The 23,113-nt window shown below is 43.4% G+C and overlaps 1 protein-coding gene across 1 annotated transcript; it reads right to left on the minus strand.

Annotated features, from left to right (window-relative positions):
* Positions 1–327: 327 nt before the first annotated feature.
* On the minus strand, positions 328–22,603 carry LOC310835175 (prostaglandin-H2 D-isomerase-like). Its single transcript, XM_083719977.1, has 7 exons — positions 22,339–22,603; positions 18,755–18,876; positions 9,028–9,095; positions 8,030–8,125; positions 4,336–4,437; positions 2,602–2,630; positions 328–504 (listed from the first exon to the last, which is right to left on the minus strand). The coding sequence occupies exons 1-6, from the start codon at positions 22,444–22,446 to the stop codon at positions 2,617–2,619; spliced, it is 510 nt and encodes a 169-aa protein (XP_083576103.1). The 5' UTR covers positions 22,447–22,603; the 3' UTR covers positions 328–504; positions 2,602–2,616.
* Positions 22,604–23,113: the final 510 nt, after the last annotated feature.

The raw sequence follows: 23,113 nt of genomic DNA on the forward strand, positions 1-23,113 counted from the left end.
AGTTTATAAGTAAACTATGTTTTATTTTCCAAGCTTGTGGTCTCCTGGGGGAAGAAGGAAACTTTAGAAAGGTTTTTCCCCTCAATGGGGACATTTTGGAAGTCACTGTAAAGAGCATATTTTAAAGGTCCAACAACCTATATTTCCATGCTTTGCTCTGCTGCGTATTTTGTGATCTCGACTGGAGTTCTCTCACCAAAGAGTACTTGCCCCAAGCCTGGATCTCGGAATCCAGGAATTTTCCTTATTATATAGTGCTATGAATTTGGGGTGTACACATAATAGTTTTTTCCCCTCTTAGGCCAACAGAAGAGAAAACAGTACCACTTATGTGATTAGAATACCATTTATGAATATATATCTGATCCAAATGATTCAAGTTTTCTTTCCAAATGGAATGGTTCACAATGGTAGTTGGTATTTGCAATGCAGGAGGCAGATTCCAGGATGATTCCTCTATCCCCATCCTCATGCAGACATCTTTCCCATGTTATTTTTGGCTTTCTGCATGGAAGTGCAAAAGACAAGAGATCCCGTTATCACAGCAAGAGGTGGGGGCCTCAGCCCATGGAGAAAACCCACAAAGGTTGCAGATGTTTTCTTCTGGTCCCTGCAGATGTTTTCAAATGATAGTGTTCCTGTTCTCCAGGCCATAGGTGATAACCGCCCTGAGACCTCTGGGTATAGGTAAAGGTAAAGGTACCCCTGCCCGTACGGGCCAGTCTTGACAGACTCTAGGGTTGTGCGCTCATCTCACTCTAGAGGCCGGGAGCCAACGCTGTCTGCAGACACCTCCGGGTCACGTGGCCAGCGTGACAAGCTGCATCTGGCGAGCCAGCGCAGCACACGGAACGCTGTTTACCTTCCCGCTAGTAAGCGGTCCCTATTTATCTACTTGCACCCAGAGGTGCTTTCGAACTGCTAGGTTGGCAGGCGCTGGGACCGAGCGACGGGAGCGCAACCCGCCGCGGGGATTCGAACCGCCGACCTTTCGATCGGCAAGTCCTAGGCGCTGAGGCTTTAACCCACAGCGCCACCCGCGTCCCACAGTGCCACCCGGGTATAGGGTGGTATATAAAATCAATTAATAATAATAATATCAGCAGCAAGGTGTCAATGTCAGAATGAGTTGGATGCTGGAGGGGTCTGTGCCGCCTTCCATTCCCCTGTAGAAGCACAAACAAGCATGCTGAGAGGTGTTGATGGGCAGAGCCAGTGCTTTTTTCTGGAGGGACACAGGGGTACGCACACCCCTAAACATTTTGTGAATCTAACGGGACAAGAAACTAAATATTTTAAGGAAGCACCAGGGCTCTGGCAGGGTGCTGGGGCCTTCCTGCCTCCCTCGGAATCCCAGGTGGTGTTTGGGAAGGTGGCAGGAGGGCTCTTGGACATATCTGAGCATCATAACGCCTCCCTAAGGCAGAAGTTTCCTGGGCTTTGGGAAGGAGGTCCCAGGGGAACATTTAGTGGACCAACCTTGTTCCCGTAATCCACTGCCCATACACCACTGCCAAGATCATTTCGTATGAATCAAACACCCTTCCTTGGACACTCGCCAGGGTGGGGTGGGTGGTTTATCTCCCTGTCAGAGAACACGGTCTGCATATACAAGGTCCCAGGTCTAAACCAGCTAAAATTATCAGTGTTCATGGAGGCTTCTGCCTGAGGCCTGGGGCAACCTTTGAAGGTGACCCGGAAATTACAACTAATCCAGAATGTGGCAGCTAGACTGGTGACTGGGAGTGGCTGCCGAGACCATATAACACCGGTCCTGAAATACCTACATTGGCTCCCAGTATGTTTCCGAGCACAATTCAAAGTGTTGGTGCTGACCTTTAAAGCCCTAAACAGCCTCGGTCCAGTAAACCTGAAGGAGTGTCACCACCCCCATCGTTCAGCCCGGACACTGAGGTCCAGCACCGATGGCCTACTGGCGGTCCCCTTACTGCGAGAAGTGAAGTTACAGGGAACCAGGCAGAGGGCCTTCTTGGTAGTGGTGCCCGCCCTGTGGAACGCCCTCCCATCAGACGTCAAGGAAATAAACAACTATCTAACTTTTAGAAGACATCTGAAGGCAGCCCTGTTTAGGAAACTTTCTAATGTCTGATGTTTTATCATGTTTTTAATATTCTGTTGGGAGCTGCCCAGAGTGGCTAGGGAGGCTGGCCAGATGGGCGGGGTATTATTATTATTATTATTATTATTATTATTATTATTATTATTACACATCTTGTATTTCAAGGATATTTAAAGCACGCTAAAGAATCCTGGGAACTGAGGTTTGTTAAGTGTGCATGGAGTTGTAGCTCTGAGAGGAGACCACAATTCCCAGGATCCTCTGGGGTGGGTTACGCGGCTGGAATCTCCCCGAGGGAGGGGTATTGCCTTTCAGTTGTGACCTGAAACCCTTTTAAATGTGCTTTAAGGTATGGTGTCCTGTATATGACCCTGCAGAGCTGGAGTCAAATCAGAGTATAGTGCTTCTTCCTTGAGGACTCACAGCACAACCTTAGATGTGTCTACTCATGAGTAAACACCACCGAATTCAATAAAGCTTATGATCTCCCAGGTAAGTGTGCAGAGGACTAATTATCATACCTTTTTCGGATCTTCTTATGCACAGAGCTCTGTGGATGAAAAGAAATGTGGTTAATGAGTGAGCAAGATGTGGGATTGGATCCAGGGAACAGAACAAGATCAGGATTATTATTATTATTTTGTTCCATAGCCAACAATAGACTGGCTGTCAGATATCAGTAGGGTTTCTCTTTTTTAAGGGATCCATAATGCTTATCTACATGTGGGGAAAACCTTCTCCAGATAAAACTTCAAGGGCCGCTTTTCTCCACATGAACCAACCTGGATCCTGCAATCATCTTGTGAGGCCTTTCTTCATGTGCTTCTTCCACAAAAGATCTGGAAGGTGGCAACACAAGAACGGACTTTTTCTGCAGTGGCTCCCCATTTTGCAGGCATTCTTCCCAGGGAGGATCGGCTGGAACCACCGTTATACAGTGGTACCTCGCAAGACGAAATTAATTTGTTCTGCAAGTTTTTTCGTTCTGCAAGTTTTTTCGTCTTGCGAAGCACAGATTCCCTGGGTATTAACGGTTTTAAGAAAAAGGAAACAAACTCGCAAGACGTTTTCGTCTTGCAAAGCAAGCCCATAGGGAAATTCATCTTGCGAAGCAACTCAAAAACCGAAAAATTCTTTCGTCTTGCGAGTTTTTCGTCTTACGAGGCATTCGTCTTGCAAGGTACCACTGTATCTATTTAGGCACTGGGCAAAAACGTTCCCCCTGAGCCAGGCCTTGGGCTGATGAACAGTCTATGTCTTTTTACATGTGTTTGTGGGAGGGATGGCTTATGGCAGGGGTCAGCAAGGTTTATCTTGCCTGGGCCGGATCGGTCCCATGGAGATCTCTCTGTGGGTTGGATTCTGCACGCACGTGAGCGGGCACACCCATGATTTTCAGCGTCTGCATCTGTGCAGATGTGATTTCCGGCATCTGCGCGTGCGCAGACGCGATTTACAGCACCGTGGAAGTGAGTCCCTGCGCTGCGCCGGTTTAGCGAGTGGGCAGCTTGGTTCAGGAGTGGCTCGTGGGCCGGTCAAACAACCTCCACGGGCTGCTTCTGGCCCATGGGCCTTAGGTTTCTGACCCCTGGCTTATGGGTTTGTTTTGTTATTGTTCTCCTTTTTATTATGTATTTTTATGTTTTTATATTGTATTTTTATACAGTGGTACCTTGGGTTAAGAACTTAATTTGTTCTGGAATTCATTCTTAACCTGAAACTGTTCTTAACCAGAAGCACCACTTTAGCTAATGCGGCCTCCCGCTGCTGCCATGTGATTTCTGTTCTCATCCTGAAGCAAAGTTCTTCACCTGAGGTACTATTTCTGGGTTAGCGGAGTCTGTAACCTGAAGCGTCTATAACCTTAGGTACCACTGTACTGCGAACTGTCCTGAGATCTTCAAATTTAATAAATCATAAAAAAGTAAGAAAGTAGTTCCTGATGTTTAGTTGGAACCCCCTGTCTTGTAATTAAAATCCACTGGTTCAGAAGCTAGCCTCCAGAGCAGGAGAAAACAAGCGAGCTCCATCTTCCATGTGACAGCCCAGGAGACATTTGAAGAGGACTATCCCATCCTCTCTCAATCTCCTCTGCTCCAGGCTAAACACCCCTAATTCCCTCAACTGTTCCTTATCAGGGTTCATATCCAGATTCTAATAATACCTGGTGATCTCTCGAGTCCAAGCGGCTAGCATCATCATCACCATACCTTCAAACCAGGGCGGAGAAAATCTTAAGCATTAATTGCCCTTACCATTTTCGGATACATAGATGATTGCCTCTGGATCGAATTGCATATCTTTGGCCAAAGTTTTAAATTTTTCTTTCACTTCATCTGACACAGTCTGTTCCCTGCCTTAAGACACAAACAAGGAGTTGGCACTGAGAATCAGCATCATAGTCCAGGAGGATAGATCATAGAATGGTACAGTTGGGGTCATCTAGTCCCCTGCAATGCAGGAATCTCAGATAAAGGATCCATGACAGATGGCCATCCAACCTCTGTTAAAAAACTTCTAAGGAAGGGGAGTCCACCACCTCCTGAGGGAGTCTGTTCCACTGCCGAACAGCTCTCACTGTCAGAAAATACCGTATTTTTTGCTCTATAAGACACACCAGACCACAAGATGCACCTAGTTTTTGGAGGAGGAAAACAAGAAAAAAAATATTCTGAATCTCAGAAGCCAGAACAGCAAGAGGGATCGCTGTGCAATGCAAGCAGCAATCCCTCTTGCTGTTCTGGCTTCTGGGATAGCTGCGCAGCTTGCATTCGCTCCATAAGACGCACACACATTTCCCCTTACTTTTTAGGAGGGGAATAGTGAGTCTTATAGAGCGAAAAATACAGTACTTCCAGATGTTTAGTCCGAATCTCTTTTATTGTAACTTGAAGCCATTGTTTTTGAGAACTACCTTCCAGAGCAGGATAAAACAAGCGTGCTCCCTCTTCCATGTGACAGCCCTTAAGATATTTGAAGAAGGCTATCATCTCTCACTCTCCTCTTTACCAGGCTAAAGATACCCAGTTCCTTCAACCATTCCTCGTAGGGCTTGGTTTTCTTTCTTTTTTTAATAAATTTTTATTGAATTTTAAAGAAAAACAAACAAAACATCTCAAATTTCATACCCTTATTTTCATTACCTTCTTTCATTGACTTCCCCACACACCCCTTCCCACCTTCCAATTTCGTTAATTATCTCAGCAAGTTATTTCTTCTCATCTCTTAAATACACTTCCTATCTTTTCTTACAATTTGTCATTTTTACTTGATCCGGTTTTACTTATCCAATTTTACACATTTAATCCTTTTTCTAAGGTCGGCCCAAATTCTCTCCCACGAATTCCTCCCTTTTTGTATTTAACCAAAGATCATAATATTTCAATTCAAAATCTCAGATTCTTATTACTCTATTCTCCCCTCCCCCCCCTGGCCCGGTTCCTGTCCCTTCCCAGACCAATGTCCTCAAAAAAAAAAAAAAAACAGTTTAGCCCGGATTCCTCACATCAGAGGCCCTTAAGCCCCAGTTAGTCTCTCTCCACCAGTTTTGTTGGTAGTCCTTTTTGTTGGCCCTTTCTTCTCGAGGAAGTTCTGTCACAAGCCCCTCATATTTTCCTCCTTCCAAATCAGTCAAAAACAATTTCTGCCCAGGATCCACCGATCTCCCATGCTCCAGTCTAAAGAAGAAGTCCCCATCATACTTATTTACTCTTTTATAGTCCATTATTCCAATTATTGCAGGGGTTTCTTCTTTTATCTTTCTCTCCTTTTGCAGATTTGTAGTCCACTGGTCATCTTCTTTATTTCCTTTGTTCCCAAAGGTTACAGGCTCTGGATTGATGCTCTCCACCTGGGTTTCCTCTTCTCCTTCTTCTTCTTTTCCCCCCAGTTCCAAAGTTATCTCTTCTTCTGCAGCTGCAAAGTTTTTTTCCATTCGCTTACTGCCATCAACAGAGTTGTTTAGTTTAAGATTGAAGGTCACCAGCTGTTCACTCATAGCCATACTCTGCTCTTGTAGAATTCCCACAAAAGAAAACATTTTCTGTATCTCTGCCAGTAATTTTCCTTCAGCAGCCATTGCAATGTCTTTAGTTTCCTCCAGGGGGATTTCCATCATGATTCTTTTCCAACAGTCTGTTACTTTGTTAATCAAAATTACTTTGTTTCCAGTCAATTCAGTTTAGTTGTGACACTTTTAATCCAAAAAGATATTTGTTACACAGTTCCAGGCCTTGGCCAGCCGTTTGACAGCTCTTTTGACAGCTGTCAAACTCTTTATTCCTTTCCTCGGGCTCACACGCAGGGCACTCCCGGGATCCCAAAAAGGTGGGGGGTTAGCCAGGCAAGGAAAACTTCTGAAATTTCTCTCTCCTTCTCTCCAGCACAGTAACTTCTTAGTCCAATTCGTAAAAGTTATATGTTTAAACACCAAAGTCTTTCCGCCTTAATACTCCTCTCCTTGCTTTAAAACTTTTGGTGGGGGGGGGGAGTGTGGACTTCCTTTTTAACACGTCCCCCGATCGTACTCGAATTCAAGGATAAAAACTTTAGTGCCGAAATTTCATTTTACTCACGGGTTGCTTATTTCAGTCCAAATTTCAGGAAGAAAGACAGCGCTCTCCGGCAATGGCTCGCGGCTTCGCTCCGCCGAGGTAGCGATGAACTCTCAGCACCGCGCCACTCTCCAGTCCACTCCGTAGCCTTTAAAAAGGCTCTTCGCGGGTCGGGGAGGGCGCTTAAGGTGCCCACCGAGTTACCAGGTCCGCAGGCTTCCGTGCCTGCGGTTTTTAAGGGTCCCCGTGTCGCCGGCACGGCAAGACCCGTCCTCGACGGAGCCGATTCCCTCCGGAGCTCGGAGGGAATCCGCCATTACTCGTTCGCGCTATCCCGGAAGTCCCGTAGGGCTTGGTTTTCAAACCCTTGATCATCTTGGTTGCCCTCCTCTGCACACATTCCAGCTTGTCAATATCCTCCTTAAATTGTGGCACCCAGAACTGGACACTGTATTCCAGGTGTGGTTTGACCAAGCCAGAATGGAGTGGTCCTGTGACTTCTTTGGATCTGGACACAATACTTCTGCTGATGCAGCTGAGATTTGCATTAGCTCTTTTTTGCTGCTGCATCACACTGTTCAGTATCTTAACCAATACCTCTTGCCTGACTCCTTCCCTTCCCCCTTTTATAAAGAACAGCTTCAGAAGGAGGAGGTTTGAAATGAAAAACCAGAAGCCTGGGCAGTGTTCCTTCTCCATTCTGAATTGTCCCATCCTGATGCAACCCTCAGGGGCTTGTGAGGGACATTTGCACAGAGCATGCCAATCACCGCCTTAAGCTCCCCTGCCTCGCAGGGTTGTCGTGGGTACGAAAATTTGAATTGCCAGTAAAGGTAAAGGCACCCCTGACCATTAGGTCCAGTCGTGACTGACTCTGGGGTTGCGGCGCTCATCTCGTTTTAATGGCCTAAGGAGCCGCCGTACAGCTTCCGGGTCATGTGGCCAGCATGACTAAGCCGCTTCTGGCGAACCAGAGCAGCGCACAGAAATGCTGTTTACCTTCCCGCTGGAGCGGTACCTATTGAACTACTTGTGCTGCATGCTTTTGAACTGCTAGGTTGGCAGGAGCTGGGACTGAGCAACAGGAGCTCAGCCTGTCGCGGGGATTCGAACCACTGACCTTCTGATTGGCAAGCCGTAGGCTCTGTGGTTTAAATTGCCAGTAGATGGTGGCAAATTTGTTGTTGACATTTTATCAAGATGCTCAAAGTATTCTGACAAATCTAGTGGCGGGGGTGGGGAGTGGATTACTCTATTGGCAATTAGTGGTGGTATTTACATCTCCTTAGACAAACTGGGAGGGATGGCAAGATTTTCAAAAGGTGGGCACAATAGGTGTGCCCATCATAACCTACGGCACCCAAACAAGCTCCCTCGGGCCAGTCTCCAGACATACCAAAGAGCTGTAGCATGCCTGAACGCACTGTTCTGAAGAGGATGGTATGATAAGTCTCATAATCTGTATCCACGATGTGTACTGTTGTCCACCCATCTATTGAAAAAGAGCCGCAAAAGATCCATTAATAGGCATGGGAGTCACTTCCACAGATGCAAAAGAAAGGTGGGGGGGGGGTTAGAGAAAGCGCTTTTTCACTCAGCCCATAGTTAAACTATGGAACTCACTGCCCCAAGAGAGATTTGTGGAGGAGGAGAGGGCTATCAATGGCTCTGCCTCCACAGTTGGAGGAAGAAATTCTTCTGAATACCAGTTGCTGGAAACCACAGGAGGGGAGAGTTAATTAAGGAAACATTACTACAGTTTGGAGACAGAGGAAATACCTACATTGGCTCCCAGTACGTTTCCAAGCACAATTCAAAGTGTTGGTGCTGACCTTTAAAGCCCTAAACGGCCTCAGTCCAGTATATCTGAAGGAGCATCTCCACCCCCATTGTTCAGCCCGGACACTGGGATCCAGCTCTGAGGGCTTTCTGGCGGTTCCCTCACTGCGGGAAGTGAGGTTACAGGAAACCAGGCAGAGGGCCTTCTCGGTAGTGGCACCCACCCTGTGGAACGCCCTCCCATCAGATGTCAAGGAAATAAACAACTCTCTGACTTTTAGAAGGCATCTGAAGGCAGCCTTGTTTAGGGAAGTTTTTCATATTTGATGTTGCCGCTTTTTTACTATTAATATTCTGTTGGGAGCCGCCCAGAGTGGTTGGGGAAACCCGACCAGATGGGCGGGGTATACATAATTGAGAGAAGCCAAATATTCCATTCAGGCCCTTCTAGCTCTCAGGAGAAATCCATCTAACTCAATCCAGAAAGGAAGAGAAATCTGCTTCCATTTCTGGTAGCGAACTTGGAAAGTTGCTCTCCCAGGTTCACTGGAGCTTGAGGGCGGACTGTGTGTGTGTGGCTTGGATGGAGATAATGGAGGAATCTATTATACTTACCTACACTCTCAAATTCGGCCTGCTTTACAGGGTGTACAACAACTGTTTTACTCAGACATTGTCCATCCCTGGAAAGAAAGGCAGGGTTGTGAAGTTGCTACTCCCCCCCCCCCATTCAGCATCCCCCCCCCCAATCTCAGCACAAGATTTCAAAGGGGTTCCAGTTGCTCAGCCAGAGCCATGTTTCCTCTGAGAATCACGCTGTATTGCCTTTAAGAAATATGTTTTAATTACACATATTTACACCTGAGTTTAGCTTGAATGAACTTTATTACGGTCACAGACCAGGATTAAAAAAGCATATAGATAAAATAGCAGTTAGGATTTTTTGACCGATAATTGTTAGGGCAAATGAGGACAAGGAAACAGGCATAAAACATCCTAATAAAATACAAGATTAAACACAGATAATGGATGGATAAAAAAACTAATAATTAAAACAGATAAGAGCTAAAAACCAACAAAGACACACAGTTAAAACAACTGTAAGAGCATAAGAGCTAAAAGACTCGCAGATAAAACAACTATAAGAGGCTGCAGAGTAGAAGCCTCTTAAATAGAGTTTAAGTAAAGGTAAACCTGCCCGTACGGGCCAGTCTTGACAGACTCTAGGGTTGTGCGCTCATCTCACTCTATAGGCCGGGGGCCAGCGCTGTCCGCAGACACTTCCGGGTCACATGGCCAATGTGACAAGCTGCATCTGGCGAGCCAGCACAGCACACGGAACGCCGTTTACCTTCCCGCTAGTAAGCGGTCCCTATCTATCTACTTGCACCCGGGGGTGCTTTCGAACTGCTAGGTTGGCAGGTGCTGGGACCGAGCAACGGGAGCGCACCCCGCCGCGGGGATTTGAACCGCCGACGTGATGATCGGCAAGTCCTAGGCGCTGAGGCTTTAACCCACAGCGCCACCTGCGTCCCCCTAAATAGAGTTTAGATGGAGTTAAAATGAGTTTAGATGGAGGAGTTGCAAATCTGACCACACCGTCATCTCATGAGGAGGCTTGGTCCCCACAGTGGGGCGGCACTGGAACCCAAGGCATCCTCCCAGCCATCTCTAGGCCTCTGTCCCAGCCTGCCAAGATGGCCCTGACCTTTGCACTCCTTCCCCTTCCCAGCACCCCCCCCCAAAAGAACAATTTTTTTCTGTGACATTATCCCCATCAGCAGCTTGGAGTTGGCCAGTCCTGTTCTGGGGGGGGCATTGCCCAGTTTCAGAAGAAGAGGGAGCAACTGGAAGCTGCCCAATAGACATTCAGAATCTCAGCTGATGTAACTGACTTTCGGGGACCAGGGATACAGCTAAGGCTGGACCTCAGACAAAATGACCGCTCCCCACATTAACTGGGGGGTGGCTTTTGCATGGTTGGGCACAGTGCCCCACCCAGGACTACAGTGGTACCTCAGGTTACATACCCTTCAGGTTACATACGCTTCAGGTTACAGACTCCGCTAAACCAGAAATAGTGCTTCAGGTTAAGAACTTTGCTTCAGGATGAGAACAGAAATTGTGCGGCGGCGGCGCAATAGCAGCAGGAGGTCCCATTAGTTAAAGTGGTGCTTCAGGTTAAGAACAGTTTCAGGTTAGGGACTTCCAGTTTGAGATCGCAAGCAGTAGGGAGCGCGGAAAAGCCGCTAAGAGCTTTTCCGAACTGCGTGGGGGCTTGGGGGCGATGCAAGGGCACTGCGACCCCCGAAACCTCAAGAGGGGACACCTTGAGGGATTAGCTATCCAGCAGCGTTGGAGCGGTTCCGAAGCTTCTTCGGGTTTTTTTTTCTAAAGGATCCGGGAGCGACGGGACTGAGAACGCATATGGTAAGCTCTGCAGACCCCGCGCAGCAATGCCTCTAGCTCCTACTGGAAAAGCGGCAAATTTCCATAACTTTAAGAACAGAGCCCTTAGTGCTTATGGAGTAATTTAGAATGAAAAACTGGGATCAAGCACTAAGTGAAAACTGGATGTTAAATGATTGAAAGTAAGGAACCCGACCTGTTTTTTCAGAGCTAATATGGTGCAGGGCATTCAATCATAAGAGAGAAGAAAGGAAGTGACTTAGCGCCCGCTGTGGAGAACTGAAAAGTGAAAGCCCTTGGCTATACTTCTAGCGAGGCAGAGGAAACAAAGGAAACAAACTATTATAAAAGTAACCGAACAGACTTTGTACTTTTTTCGGGGAAGAAGATACAGAATCAAAGGAATAAATGGAATAGAGTGGTTACAAAGTAGAACATTCTGACGTCGCGAAGGAGGGGAGAAATATTTTGAGGCTGCAAAGGACGGAATAAATAAACAACCTGACCCTCTTCTGGAGTCCTCCGCTTCTGAAGGTTAACATGAAGAATTTTGTTTAAATATATAGAGGGGAAGGTCCCCCTCCCCTCTCCTTCGGTTTATTAATTTGGGAAACAACCTCCCCCCCTCTTTAAGGAAGTTGGAGGTTTGTTCTCCTTGATATTGAAGTGTATGGGTCTACTCCTCCTTAGTTAAATTACACTATATATATTTTTTTTCTTTCTTCTTCATATTTTTTCTATTTTTTCTATTTTTTATTTTTTATTTTTTACCTTTTTTATTTTTCCCTTCCCCCCCCTTTTTTTCTTCTCTCTCTTCCTTGCTTCTCCTGAGCTGAGAGGACTCACTTACAGACTTATAGCCAATTTATCATCCTGACTGACTGATTGAATACAGGAGACATAAAAAGACTTTGATACTCAGATTTTTCGGCTCTTGAAGAGAGAGAAGCAAAGCCAGAACATTGAGGACATATTAATACTTGATTTTTCCCCCTCTTGTTTTTTGCCTTTTCCTTTTTCCCTTAGGACTCTCCATAGGATTTTAGGACGCCAAGACATCTGTGTTCCTGCCCCTGTCTTTTCCACACCCTTCTCTTACAACCCGAATTTGGATTAAGCCAGCAAGTGGCTGAAGAATATAAATACTAACATTAACATTAGGAGATAGAAGCCAAGTAAAAATTCCGTGTTACCCTATTCTTCGTATTTGGAACCCCAAAGGTGTGGTCTTCATTGAGCTGTGTTGCCAAGACTGGGCACAACTACCTGCCCAGTTTGTGAAAAACTCTCTTTCCCTCTAAGAACAGCTCTGAAGCTTCTACGCCTCCTGTGGTTGGAGAGAATTTTTGTCTTTTGTTCTTTGCTGTCCCCCTTTTTGGGAGTTTAACTCTTAAGTATCGACATAGCCTTCTGGGGGAAATTCTGGGGGAAATTTTGAATTGGAGTAATTAGAAAAAGAAATTTAGAAGTTTAGATAGAAAATAAGGATAAAGACTGTTGGAGGGAATTTTTGTTTGTTCTGTTTGACCTTCATATCTACCCCCTTTGTCTGACTCCCATATAGCTCATTGTTTACTGTTTACGGTGCTCCTTGTTTATAAATACCATCTAAAATAACATTACCATCTAGTAACTGGTATTTTAGAAGTGGCAACCTGAACGGATAAAAGTGTATTGGAACAAAGTGATCAATAAGTTAGCAGATAGGGTTCAGAGTGTGCGCCCCCTTGGGGAGAGAATAAGCATTGCAGGACATCTATTTTGAAACCGGTGAAGAAGAAAATGGCAGGGAAAGATGGGAAAAAGGCAGGTGGAACACCACTGGAAAGGAAAACATCCCGCCAAGAGGAGATAAAGGATTTAGATTTTCTATGGTTAAAAATAAAGGAAGAATTTAAACAGAATGAAATACACCTGGAAAAAAAATTAGGAGAGATACATGAGTTAATAGACAAGAAAATAAAGGGAGCTGTAGGAGAACTGTCATGCAAAATTAAAGATTTGACATCCCGTTCGAAGGCTATGGAAGAAACTAACAAAAAAATTCAGAAAGAAATGAAAGAACAAAGTAAAGAGACAGATAAGATAAGAGATGAGATAGAAAATTTAAATAAAAACCAAGACCAAATCTTAGATAATTTGGCGATGATTGAAATGAAACAAAAACAGCTAAATTTGAAGTTTAGGGGAATAGGAGAAGAGATAAATGAAAACATTAAAGAAAAAATGATCCAAGAGCTAGCGAAATGGCTAGAATTGAAAGAAGAAGAGGTTGCATATACGATGGAAAACGCTTTCAGAATTAAAACAAAGGCTAAACAAGTGAAATTAAAAAAAATAGCAGGAGACTGTTTGGTTATCTTTAACTCGATAGAAATGAAAAACATGATATTAAAAAGAAGTTTTCAGAAAAAATTAATTATTGATGGCAAACCGATCCTTATTTTTAAAGAGATACCAACCAGACTCCTGCGCAAAAGAGAAGGGTACAAACACCTGACAAATGTCTTTAAAAAGAACAATATACAATATAGATGGGAGTTTCCTGAAGGGATTTCTTTTTTCTATAAGGATAAAAAATTTAGAATTGCTGAGATACAAGAAGTGAAGAAATTTATGCGTAGATATGAGAAAGAATTGGGAGGTATGGAGGAGAGACAGGAGGGAAGGGGTGGAGACCTGGAGGGGAGAGGAAAGAAGGGGGAAAGAGGAAAAGACCAAGAAGGGTTCAGAGACCAGGAAAGAAGAAGTAGGGAAGAAGAAGTAGACGAAGAAGAGGAAGAAGAGGAAGCAGCGGCAGAGGAAGCAGAAGAGGAGGAGGAAGAGAACAAAACCACTCGTATTTAAAACACTAAGTTTTTGTAGATTGAATAGTAGTCATTATAATGAATTTGAAAACTTTGTCATGGAATGTGAACGGTTTGAATGAAAAAGTTAAAAGGAATAAAATTGTGAATGTGTTGAAAAGAAAGAATTTGGACCTAATATGTTTACAGGAGACTCACGTAACTAAAAAGCATAAGCATATCCTGATACACAAAAAGCTGGGCCAGGAGTTTACAAACTGTACAACGGAAAAGAAAAGAGGGGTGGTAATTTATGTGAAAGAAAAATGGGACCCCAGAGTGATTTGTAAAGATAATGAAGGAAGAATCTTGGGAATACAAATTAACTTCCAAGGTGAAAAACTTAATGTGATAAATGTATATGCCCCAAATTTGAATAAGCCAGAATTCTTTAAGAAATTGGAACAAATGCTATTGGAATTAGACTCTAACAAGACGATCCTAATGGGAGACTTTAATGGAGTGCCAGAACCGGAATTAGACAAACAAATAGAAAAGGGGAAAAAGAAACAAGGGAAGTTGCCGAAATCTTTTAAAAACTTGGAGGAAAACTTAGATTTAGTAGACATTTGGAGATATAAACATGCAATAGAGAAGCAATTTACCTTCTTTTCAGAACCATATAAGAGCTGGAGTAGAATTGATCAAATTTGGGTCTCTAGGGAGCTTACGCTAAGAACTACAAAGTGTGAAATCCAACCTAGAACCTTTTCGGATCACAACCCGGTTGCACTGGAAATAAAAGGTAGATCACAGGGTGGATTCAGATGGAGATTGAATGAATACCTATTAGAGAATGAAGAGGTTGTAGAAAAAGCTAAAGCCACCTTAAAAGAATATTTCAGCCTGAATCTCAATAATGAAACAACCCCAGACATAGTCTGGGATGCTAGTAAAGCGGTTCTAAGAGGGTTTTTTATACAGCAAAACAGCTATAGGAAGAAAGTAAGGGAACAAAAGAAAGAAGAAACTCTTAACCAGTTAAAAGAGTGCGAGAAAAAATTAATAGTAAACCCGAAGGACGAACAAAATAGGCAAACAATTAAACTGCTACAATCGCAATACTCAATGTTAACAAACCAGGAAATAGAATGGAAAATTAAAGCAATGAAGCAAAAATATTTTGAGTCAGCTAACAAAACGGGTAAATTACTAGCATGGCAGCTGAGAAGGAGGCAAGAGCAAAGAGTAATAAACAAGATAAAAGTTGAAGAACATCTAATTGAAGACCCAAAAGAGATAAAGGAGAACTTTCTGAAATATTATGAGAAGTTGTATAAAAAAGAAGATGAGGAAATAACTCAAATAGAAAAATATCTAGAAGATTATAGCGGGAAGACCATAACGGAGGAAGAAAAAATTCAATTAAATAACCCTATAAAAATGGAAGAGATTCAAGAAGCAATAAAGAAGATGAAACCAGGGAAAGCGCCGGGACCGGATGGATTATCAGTGAAATATTATAAAGCATTAGAGAACCAATTAACCCCAGTCCTTTGTGACATCATGAATAAGATATTAAAAGAAGGGAAAATACCAGAGTCTTGGAGAGAGGCCTGTATAACGATGATCCCCAAACCAGATATGGACAAACCGAACCTTAAGAATTACAGACCCATTTCATTATTAAATAATGATTATAAAATATTTGCGGAGGTGTTGGCAAACAGGCTCAAGAAATGCCTAGTGAAATTAATACATAAAGATCAGGTAGGATTTCTTCCAAACAGGCAACTTAGAGATAACGTAAGGCATGCCATAAATATAATTGAGTACTTGGAACGAAAAAGCGAGATATCCGCAGCGCTGATCTTTGTTGATGCTGAAAAGGCATTTGATAATGTCTCTTGGCAGTTCCTACAGAAGAGCATGGAAAAAGCGGGGCTAGAGGGCGAGTTCATGAACGGAATAAAAGCGATATATTCGAAACAATCGGCGAAACTAATAATAAATAACAACCTAACAAACTCATTTAAAATAGAAAAAGGAACTAGACAAGGATGCCCTCTATCCCTGCTCTTATTTATTATGGCGCTAGAGGCAATTACAAATAAAATAAGAGCTACATCAGAGATCCAAGGGATTAAATTAGGAACAAAAGAGTATAAGCTAAAAGCGTACGCGGACGACCTGATGCTGTCACTGGAAAGTCCACAAGAAAGTGTGGGTAAGGCCTTGGAGATGCTAGAAGAATTTGGCAAGGTATCTGGCTTTAAATTAAATAAAGGGAAGACTAAAATGCTGACGAAGAATTTGGGCAAAGAGGAAAATGAAAAATTAGAATCACAATATGGAATTAAAGTGGCAAAAAAAATAAAATATTTAGGAATCTGGCTAACTAATAAAAATATAAATCTGATACAAGATAATTATCTTATGACATGGAAACATATAAAGAAAGACCTGGATACCTGGAGTAGAGTGAAACTTTCATGGACGGGAAGGATGGCCACAATAAAAATGAACTTACTTCCAAGAATGCTGTATCTCTTTCAAAACATACCAGTGATTAGAGGATCCAAACTTTTCACAGAATGGCAAAGAACTATCTCAAAATTTATATGGCAAGGAAAAAGGCCAAGAATTAGGTTCAAACTTTTAACAGATCGGAAAGAGAGAGGGGGTTTTTCGGTACCCAACTTGAAATTATATTTTGAGGCAGCCTGTCTTTGTTGGATTAGGGATTGGATTAATTTGGAAAACTCCGACTTGTTGGATCTTGAGGGGTTTGACAATAGGTTTAGCTGGCATTTTTATTTATGGCAAAATAAAGGAAAATCACATAAAGGATTCACAAGTCACATTGTTAGGGGCTCTCTCTATGAAGTCTGGGAGAAAAACAAAAAGCTCCTAGAGGAAAAAACACCCTGGTGGCTTTCGCCAGTTGATATTTCAACGATTAAAAAAGTAAATATGGAAGGAAAAAGACTTACCTATGAAGATTTATTAATAAGATCAGAAAACAGATGGAAGATGAGAACATATGAAGAGCTGAAAGGTAATTTAACAAGTTGGCTACAATTCCACGAAATAAACGCAATATGGACAGATCACAAAAAAGTAGGGATGAACGAGAAGAAATCCAAATTCCAGACAGAAATAATTGAGGGTAATTGTAAGTTACTATCTAAAATGTATGACTTATTATTGGAGTGGGATACGAAAGACGAAGAAATAAAGGAAGTTATGACTAGATGGGCAATGGATCTGGGATATAACATAGACTGTGATAAGTGGCGGAATTTATGGACTAACGGAATGAAATTCACAGCATGTGTAACACTAAGGGAAAACTTAGAAAAGATGATGTACAGGTGGTACATCACCCCGGCAAAACTGGGGAAGATGTACAAAACAGCTAGTAATTCTTGTTGGAAATGTAAAACTAGAGAAGGTAATTTTCTCCACATGTGGTGGACATGCGAAGTAATGAAGAAATATTGGGAAGGCATTTATAATGAACTAAAAAAAATATTTAAATATACCTTTATTAAAAAGCCGGAGGCCTTCCTATTGGGTATAATCGGGGACGAAATTAAAAAAGAAGATAAAACATTATTTCAATATGCCACAGCTGCTGCTAGATTATTAATTGCCCAAAATTGGAAAAGCCAAAGTATCCCAGAAATTAGAGATTGGCAAACAAAGTTATTTGAATTTGTATAACTTGCAAAAATGACACAAAAAATTAGAAACCAAAAAAATACAAAGTTTACGAATGACTGGAAAAAATTCATGACCTACATTGAAGAGAACTATAAGAACATAAAAACCACAGCAGGATTGATTTAGATCTTATGATGTATAAGTCTATTATAATTAGTAACTGCAAGAGAAATAAATTATTTAATGTAAAAAGCCTGAAACCAGTAGGGATGGAAGTCAATAGGTGTACAAAGGAAGGATTAAAGTATCTAGAGATATAAAGAGACAATTGAACAAGCAAAGAAGTGTAAAAGGAAATAGTCATTATGTTTAGAAATCTGTTTTATTTTATTTTGATGTAATGGCTGTAACCGTTTTTCTTTTCGTGTTTTTGTTTTTTCGTGCTGTCATTGTTTTTCTTTTTGATCATTTAAGCAAAAATTAATAAAAAGAATTCACAAAAAAAGAACAGTTTCAGGTTAAGAACGGACCTCCAGAATGAATTAAGTACATAACCAGAGGTACCACTGTACTAGATCCCCGGCAAGATAGTTGGCTTCACCGCTCCCCCCCCCCCAAGCTGGATAGCTGGAGGTTCCCGCCTAGCCTCGTCAATCAGCCAATCCTGGCTGGGGGGGGGCACGTTGCCAAGGGAATTGCCCAGGTATAGTTAGGACCGCCCACACTCACAATAGAGGGTGTAACTTACCTGTTGGTCCTCCTGAACTTCTCCCACCCTGCCCTCCCTCAATTTATGCCTTCTTTACCAGTTTAATCTTCTTCTTTACAGCTATGCAGGCACTACTGCGGTCCTAGATGGTCACAGTTGAGGGACCGGGAAGGAATTCCCCTGCATTGGCAGGTTTCGCCTTCCCCGTAGCAAAACGTCACAACGTTGTATGCCTTGGGCGGAATCCTTTAGTCTATCTTCCTTCAATTGGGGGTGGAGGCATGAAGCGGTGACCCACGCCCCCCCTGCGCCGGAAATTCCAGGGTTCCTCATTAAAGGAGTTATTTTGAGGGGAGGCACTGCCCATAGGCCAATGGGGGGCAGGCTCTCTGCTTGAACAGACGTTCTCCAGAGTCAGCCCAATCCCCACACACTTTGGATAACCCTGATGTTCCCCAGATCCCCAGCTGGGGACTGGGAGGGATAAACGCCCAATGCCTAAGCCAAGGTCTTCCTACATCTGAGAATTTAATAAAATTGTAGCCAATTTTAATCCCATAACACGTTGTCAGGTGTCATTATTCCTCCTGGGGGTGGGTCTGGGGCTTGGGGGGGTCTCCGCCTGTCCAGGTAAAGTCCTGGGTATACGACCTAGCCTCCCTGCTGTAAGAGGCAGGGGTATGTGGGCAACAGGCCCGAGCCTCAGGACCCTTCCCCTTATTCTGTGCTGTGTGAAGGGAGATCATGATCACAGCAACGGAAGCAGACTTACCATGGATAATAAACTTTGAAGACCATTCCTCCATCCTCTTGGGGCTCCATTGAATAGCCAAAGAGTGGTCTCTTTTGTTTGTTATACTGTACCATTGCAATAGGAAACCACTTACCGGTGAGCTACAAAGAAGATGTTTGTTTCTGTGTTACTGTTTTTGTGTTGTTGAGAAAGACATTTCAATATATATTGTAGGCTGGTAGCTAAAGTGGCGTAGTGGTCTGAGGCTTTCCATTCCGGGCCACACTTTCAGAATGAAAATTTGCTCAAGCCACATCAAGTTTTGTTTTTTTAATTGATAAGAAATACATCGCAAAACAAAAAGAAGCAACTCCTAGCAGTGCTTGATTAATAACACAGAACACAGCTGCTTTATAAGTACAGCAGCACCTTGGTTCTTGAATTTAATCTGTTCCTGGAGTCTGTTTGACTCCCGAAACTGTTCGAAATCCAAGGTGCAGCTTCTGATTGGCTGCAGGTGCAGCTTCAGGTGCGGCTTCTGATTGGTCAAGTGGAAGCCGTGTCAGACGTTCGGCTTCCGAAAAAAGTTCACAAATCAGAACACTTATTTCCGGGTTTGCAGCGTCCGGGAGCTAAAACCTATGTGTACCAAGGCGTTCGAGAACTAAGGTACGGCTGTATAAAACAATGCTACATACGAACATGACTCGTTCCCAAAATATTCTTAGAGAAGTTGGGTGCCACCCTACACTCGGCCGAGCAGGTTCCAGGCACCCACCTAGGGTTTGTGCTCCTTAGGAGAACTGAAGATGCTGCGAAAATATGATTTATTCACATATTTACTCCTTCAGTCTGCATGGAGGGAGTCCAGATCTTACAGAATGGTCATTTCAAGAGGGGCTTATGCCCCACAGGGGTGCAGCCCTGGAGTCTAAGGCATTTCTCCCAGCCAGCCTTCTCAATATGGATTCCACTCTTTCTTCTTCCTTCTTCTTCCCAGAAAACCCTGCTAAAAACTCTCTTTCCCTGTCACCTCACACTCAGTTACCCTGGCAAACCCTCCAAACACCCAGTCTCTGTTCACACCTCAGGGCCAGGCAGGAGGACATTGCTTTTGCATCGCCAATGACTCTCAATGGCCCTGATATGCTTCTTAATGGCCTTGGCTTGGCCAGGTCATTTTGCATAGGCTAGCTCAGGAATCTCTTTACAGCTTGTAGTTCTCCCTTCACATCCCAAATAATCAAAATCCCATCATTTATTAGTTTCTAGGGTTTGGGAGGGGTGTCCCCCAATCTATAACAATATAATTACAAACGAGCCTCTTGCATATGCCTTATGAGGAACGGCTAAGGGAGCTGGGCATGTTTAGCCTGGAGAAGAGGAGGTTAAGGGGTGATATGATAGCCATGTTCAAATATATAAAAGGATGTCACATAGAGGAGGGAGAAAGGTTGTTTTCTGCTGCTCCAGAGAAGCGGACACGGAGCAATGGATCCAAACTACAAGAAAGAAGATTCCACCTAAACATTAGGAAGAACTTCCTGACAGTAAGAGCTGTTCGACAGTGGAATTTGCTGCCAAGGAGTGTGGTGGAGTCTCCTTCTTTGGAGGTCTTTAAGCAGAGGCTTGACAACCATATGTCAGGAGTGCTCTGATGGTGTTTCCTGCTTGGCAGGGGGTTGGACTCGATGGCCCTTGTGGTCTCTTCCAACTCTATGATTCTATGATATGTACCTTGCATATGTTTACAAACTCAGTGAGAGATGTGAGCTTGCATTTGTTTGGTAATCTCATTTTTATTAGGTGTAACATGAGACAAACAAACTCTTATTTCGTCAACACAAAGAAGCACTTCTCTTTTCTGAACTTTCGTATTTGTCAGAGTTGAAAATGTCAGTGTTTCTTAGTACAGAAAGTATTGATCTGATGTGTAGAGATCTTTCCTATTCTGATTAGTTCAAGAGGGTTCTAGATGGCTCCTTCTCTTTGTGAAAGAAACCGGCAGAAGGTTTTTGTTTGGCTTATTCCTTCAGAGAAGCTGAGTGCAGCTGGTTGAAACTGGTTCTGTTATCCTTTTGTCAAGATAATACTGACTATAATAGTAAGACCAGGAGGAGCCTGCGCTTCACTCGCTTTCTCTTTTCTATCTCTTTATTACAGTATGGTGTTCTGTATGCTGTCGTGTTAAGGTTTAGACTTATTATAAGTTTGTAAGTTTTATTGTTAGTGCTGCAACTGGATTCTTTTTTTTAATGGACTGTGCCAATCCTGAATGTTCTGGATTTGTGACCGTTATGCTTATTTTCCTTCAGCACCAGTAAAGCTCTGCTGGATGAAGTACAATTGCCTCTGGTCTATTTTTTGGAAACTCTGCTACGTTCTTAAGTGTTTTCCTCCTCCGGTGCTGGCGCAACAGAAAAAATATATATATCTCTCTCCTGCCACACACACATACACTACACTACACTGAAATGTTTAAATGTTTCTTTATTGGTCCTTGATTCTTCCTGCTAAACTTGCCATCCTCTCCTGCCACAAGAGTGTGGCACAACACACCCTTGGAGAACCACTGGGTTAGGGCATGGGAGAGACCAGGGTTCAAATTCCTGCTTGGACATGAAGCTCACAGTCACTGCCTCTCAGCCCAATCTACCTCATAAGGTTGTTGTGGGGATTAAATGAGGAAGGGGAGAACTATGTACATCACTTTGCACTCTGTGGAGAAACAGGTGGGTTATAAATGCAATATATAAGTAAACAGGGCGCAATCGGCTTGCAAAGTCTGTAATCAGGTGAACAAGGATGTGCAAGCTCGATTATTGCTAAATTTGTCACCATCCCTAGTTATAGTAGTAATTTTATTTACGGCCATAGGCCCATACAGGTAAAAACGACACATAAATAACAACTTGTGCACGTGGGAAAAACAGCCGCTAAAACACCACTATAACAATAAAATACTATAAGATAGAATGGCATACTACGCCTTAGTTAGCTTGTAGTGCTCCTTGGCGTCGCTTTTGGGTAAGGACAGCGACCAGGAACCTTGCCACTTTCAGGGTCGTATGAGTATCCTTATCCTGCAAGATTTGGGCAAGGTGGAATTTTGGTGGGGTACCCTCTAGTTTCTGTATGATTGATCCTAACAAATTTGCCCGTGGCACATTGAACAGGGGGCAAGTGAACATAATGTGCTGGAGCGACTCCGGTGTCTCCTTATCACATTCGCACATGGCGGGGGCTTGGCCCTTTGAGAATCTATGTCTCAGGACGTTGGAGGGAAAAACGTTGAACCTCGCTTTGGTGAAGGCCAGTCTATGGGCAACAGTCGAGAGGGAGGAGAGGTATGATGGAACGCAGTAAGTTAAAGTGATACCAATGTTCTGAGGTGAACAAACACCTCCCCCCAGCATATAGTTTCGCTGTAGATCGATGTCATCCAGTCTTTGGCGGTTCAGTCTTTGAGCAGTAATTTGGTCTAGTTTTAGGGAATCTAAAGGAGAGATTCCATAACTCAGGAGTTTGGCATTAATTCTACTAGTCCAAAGGCTAGAGAATTCATCTCGCCATAAGCATTGGACAAGGTAGTTATAAGTGAAGGAGAAAAATGTTGCTGTTACCTTCTTTAGATCCAAGTCTGGCATCACCGGAATAGGTACAGGAACCTCGTACTTAGGAAATGCTGAGCAGGTGCCAGCAAACACAATAGTAATCAGCACAGTGTTCATCCTTGCAAGGCTTTGCAGCAGTTCAGGAACGTCTGCGACTTCTGCAGATTCCTCGGTTCTTCAAGCGATGCCTGGATTTATATCCCTCTGCTTATGTCCCCAAATTTCATCTAAGCCAGTACAGTCCTGCAATTAAATGAGGTCGTGGGGTGTTTGAGAGGGAGAACCAGGTGATTTTTAGAACTAATTGTTATCCGTGGTGAGTACATTTTCTAAAAACCCTGGAACACTCTGCCCATCGATGCTTGTTCTGAAGGACTCCAAGGCCTGTGGCCTCCCCTGTTAGTTGTGGGTGGTGGTTTATGGTGAACTTCACCACCAACGGAGGCCTGGGCTGTGATCAAAAGGAGCCGAGAGCCAGTTTTAACTAATGTTAGAATAACCTCCAGACCACATTCCTCACCTGGAACATCCCTGGAGGAGGCATTGTGGGAACAAAGGAAATTCAACTTGTGTTGGCCTTTCTATTGCCTTTCTCTCCCCCCCCCCCCGCTGCTTCTTGTCCTCTTCATGGAGTAAAAATGACCAACACCTGAAACGATAGTGTTTTTCTAATTTTACTATTGAAGTCAAGCGAGTTGATCTCTTACATGCAAGGCAATTAGGAAACAGCTAGATGCCTGCTAAGTGGTCCGAACAGTGCACCCTGAGTCATGTGGGGAAGGGG

The sequence above is a fragment of the Podarcis gaigeae genome (genome assembly GCF_964106915.1).
Source record: "Podarcis gaigeae genome assembly, chromosome: 17".
In the NCBI taxonomy this organism is placed as follows: Eukaryota; Metazoa; Chordata; class Lepidosauria; order Squamata; family Lacertidae; genus Podarcis; species Podarcis gaigeae.

What these genes read in the sequence shown, in the direction of transcription:
- LOC310835175 (XM_083719977.1), bottom strand. Translation starts at nt 22,446, where the DNA reads ATGAACACTGTGCTGATTACTATTGTGTTTGCTGGCACCTGCTCAGCA. An exon ending in CAGACTTGGATCTAAAGAAG is followed by an intron (nt 18,877 to 22,338) that starts GTAACAGCAACA and finishes TCTTCTTTGTAG; the next exon opens with CTCACCGGTAAGTGGTTTCC. An exon ending in AGGCATGCTACAGCTCTTTG is followed by an intron (nt 4,438 to 8,029) that starts GTATGTCTGGAG and finishes TTGTGTCTTAAG; the next exon opens with GCAGGGAACAGACTGTGTCA.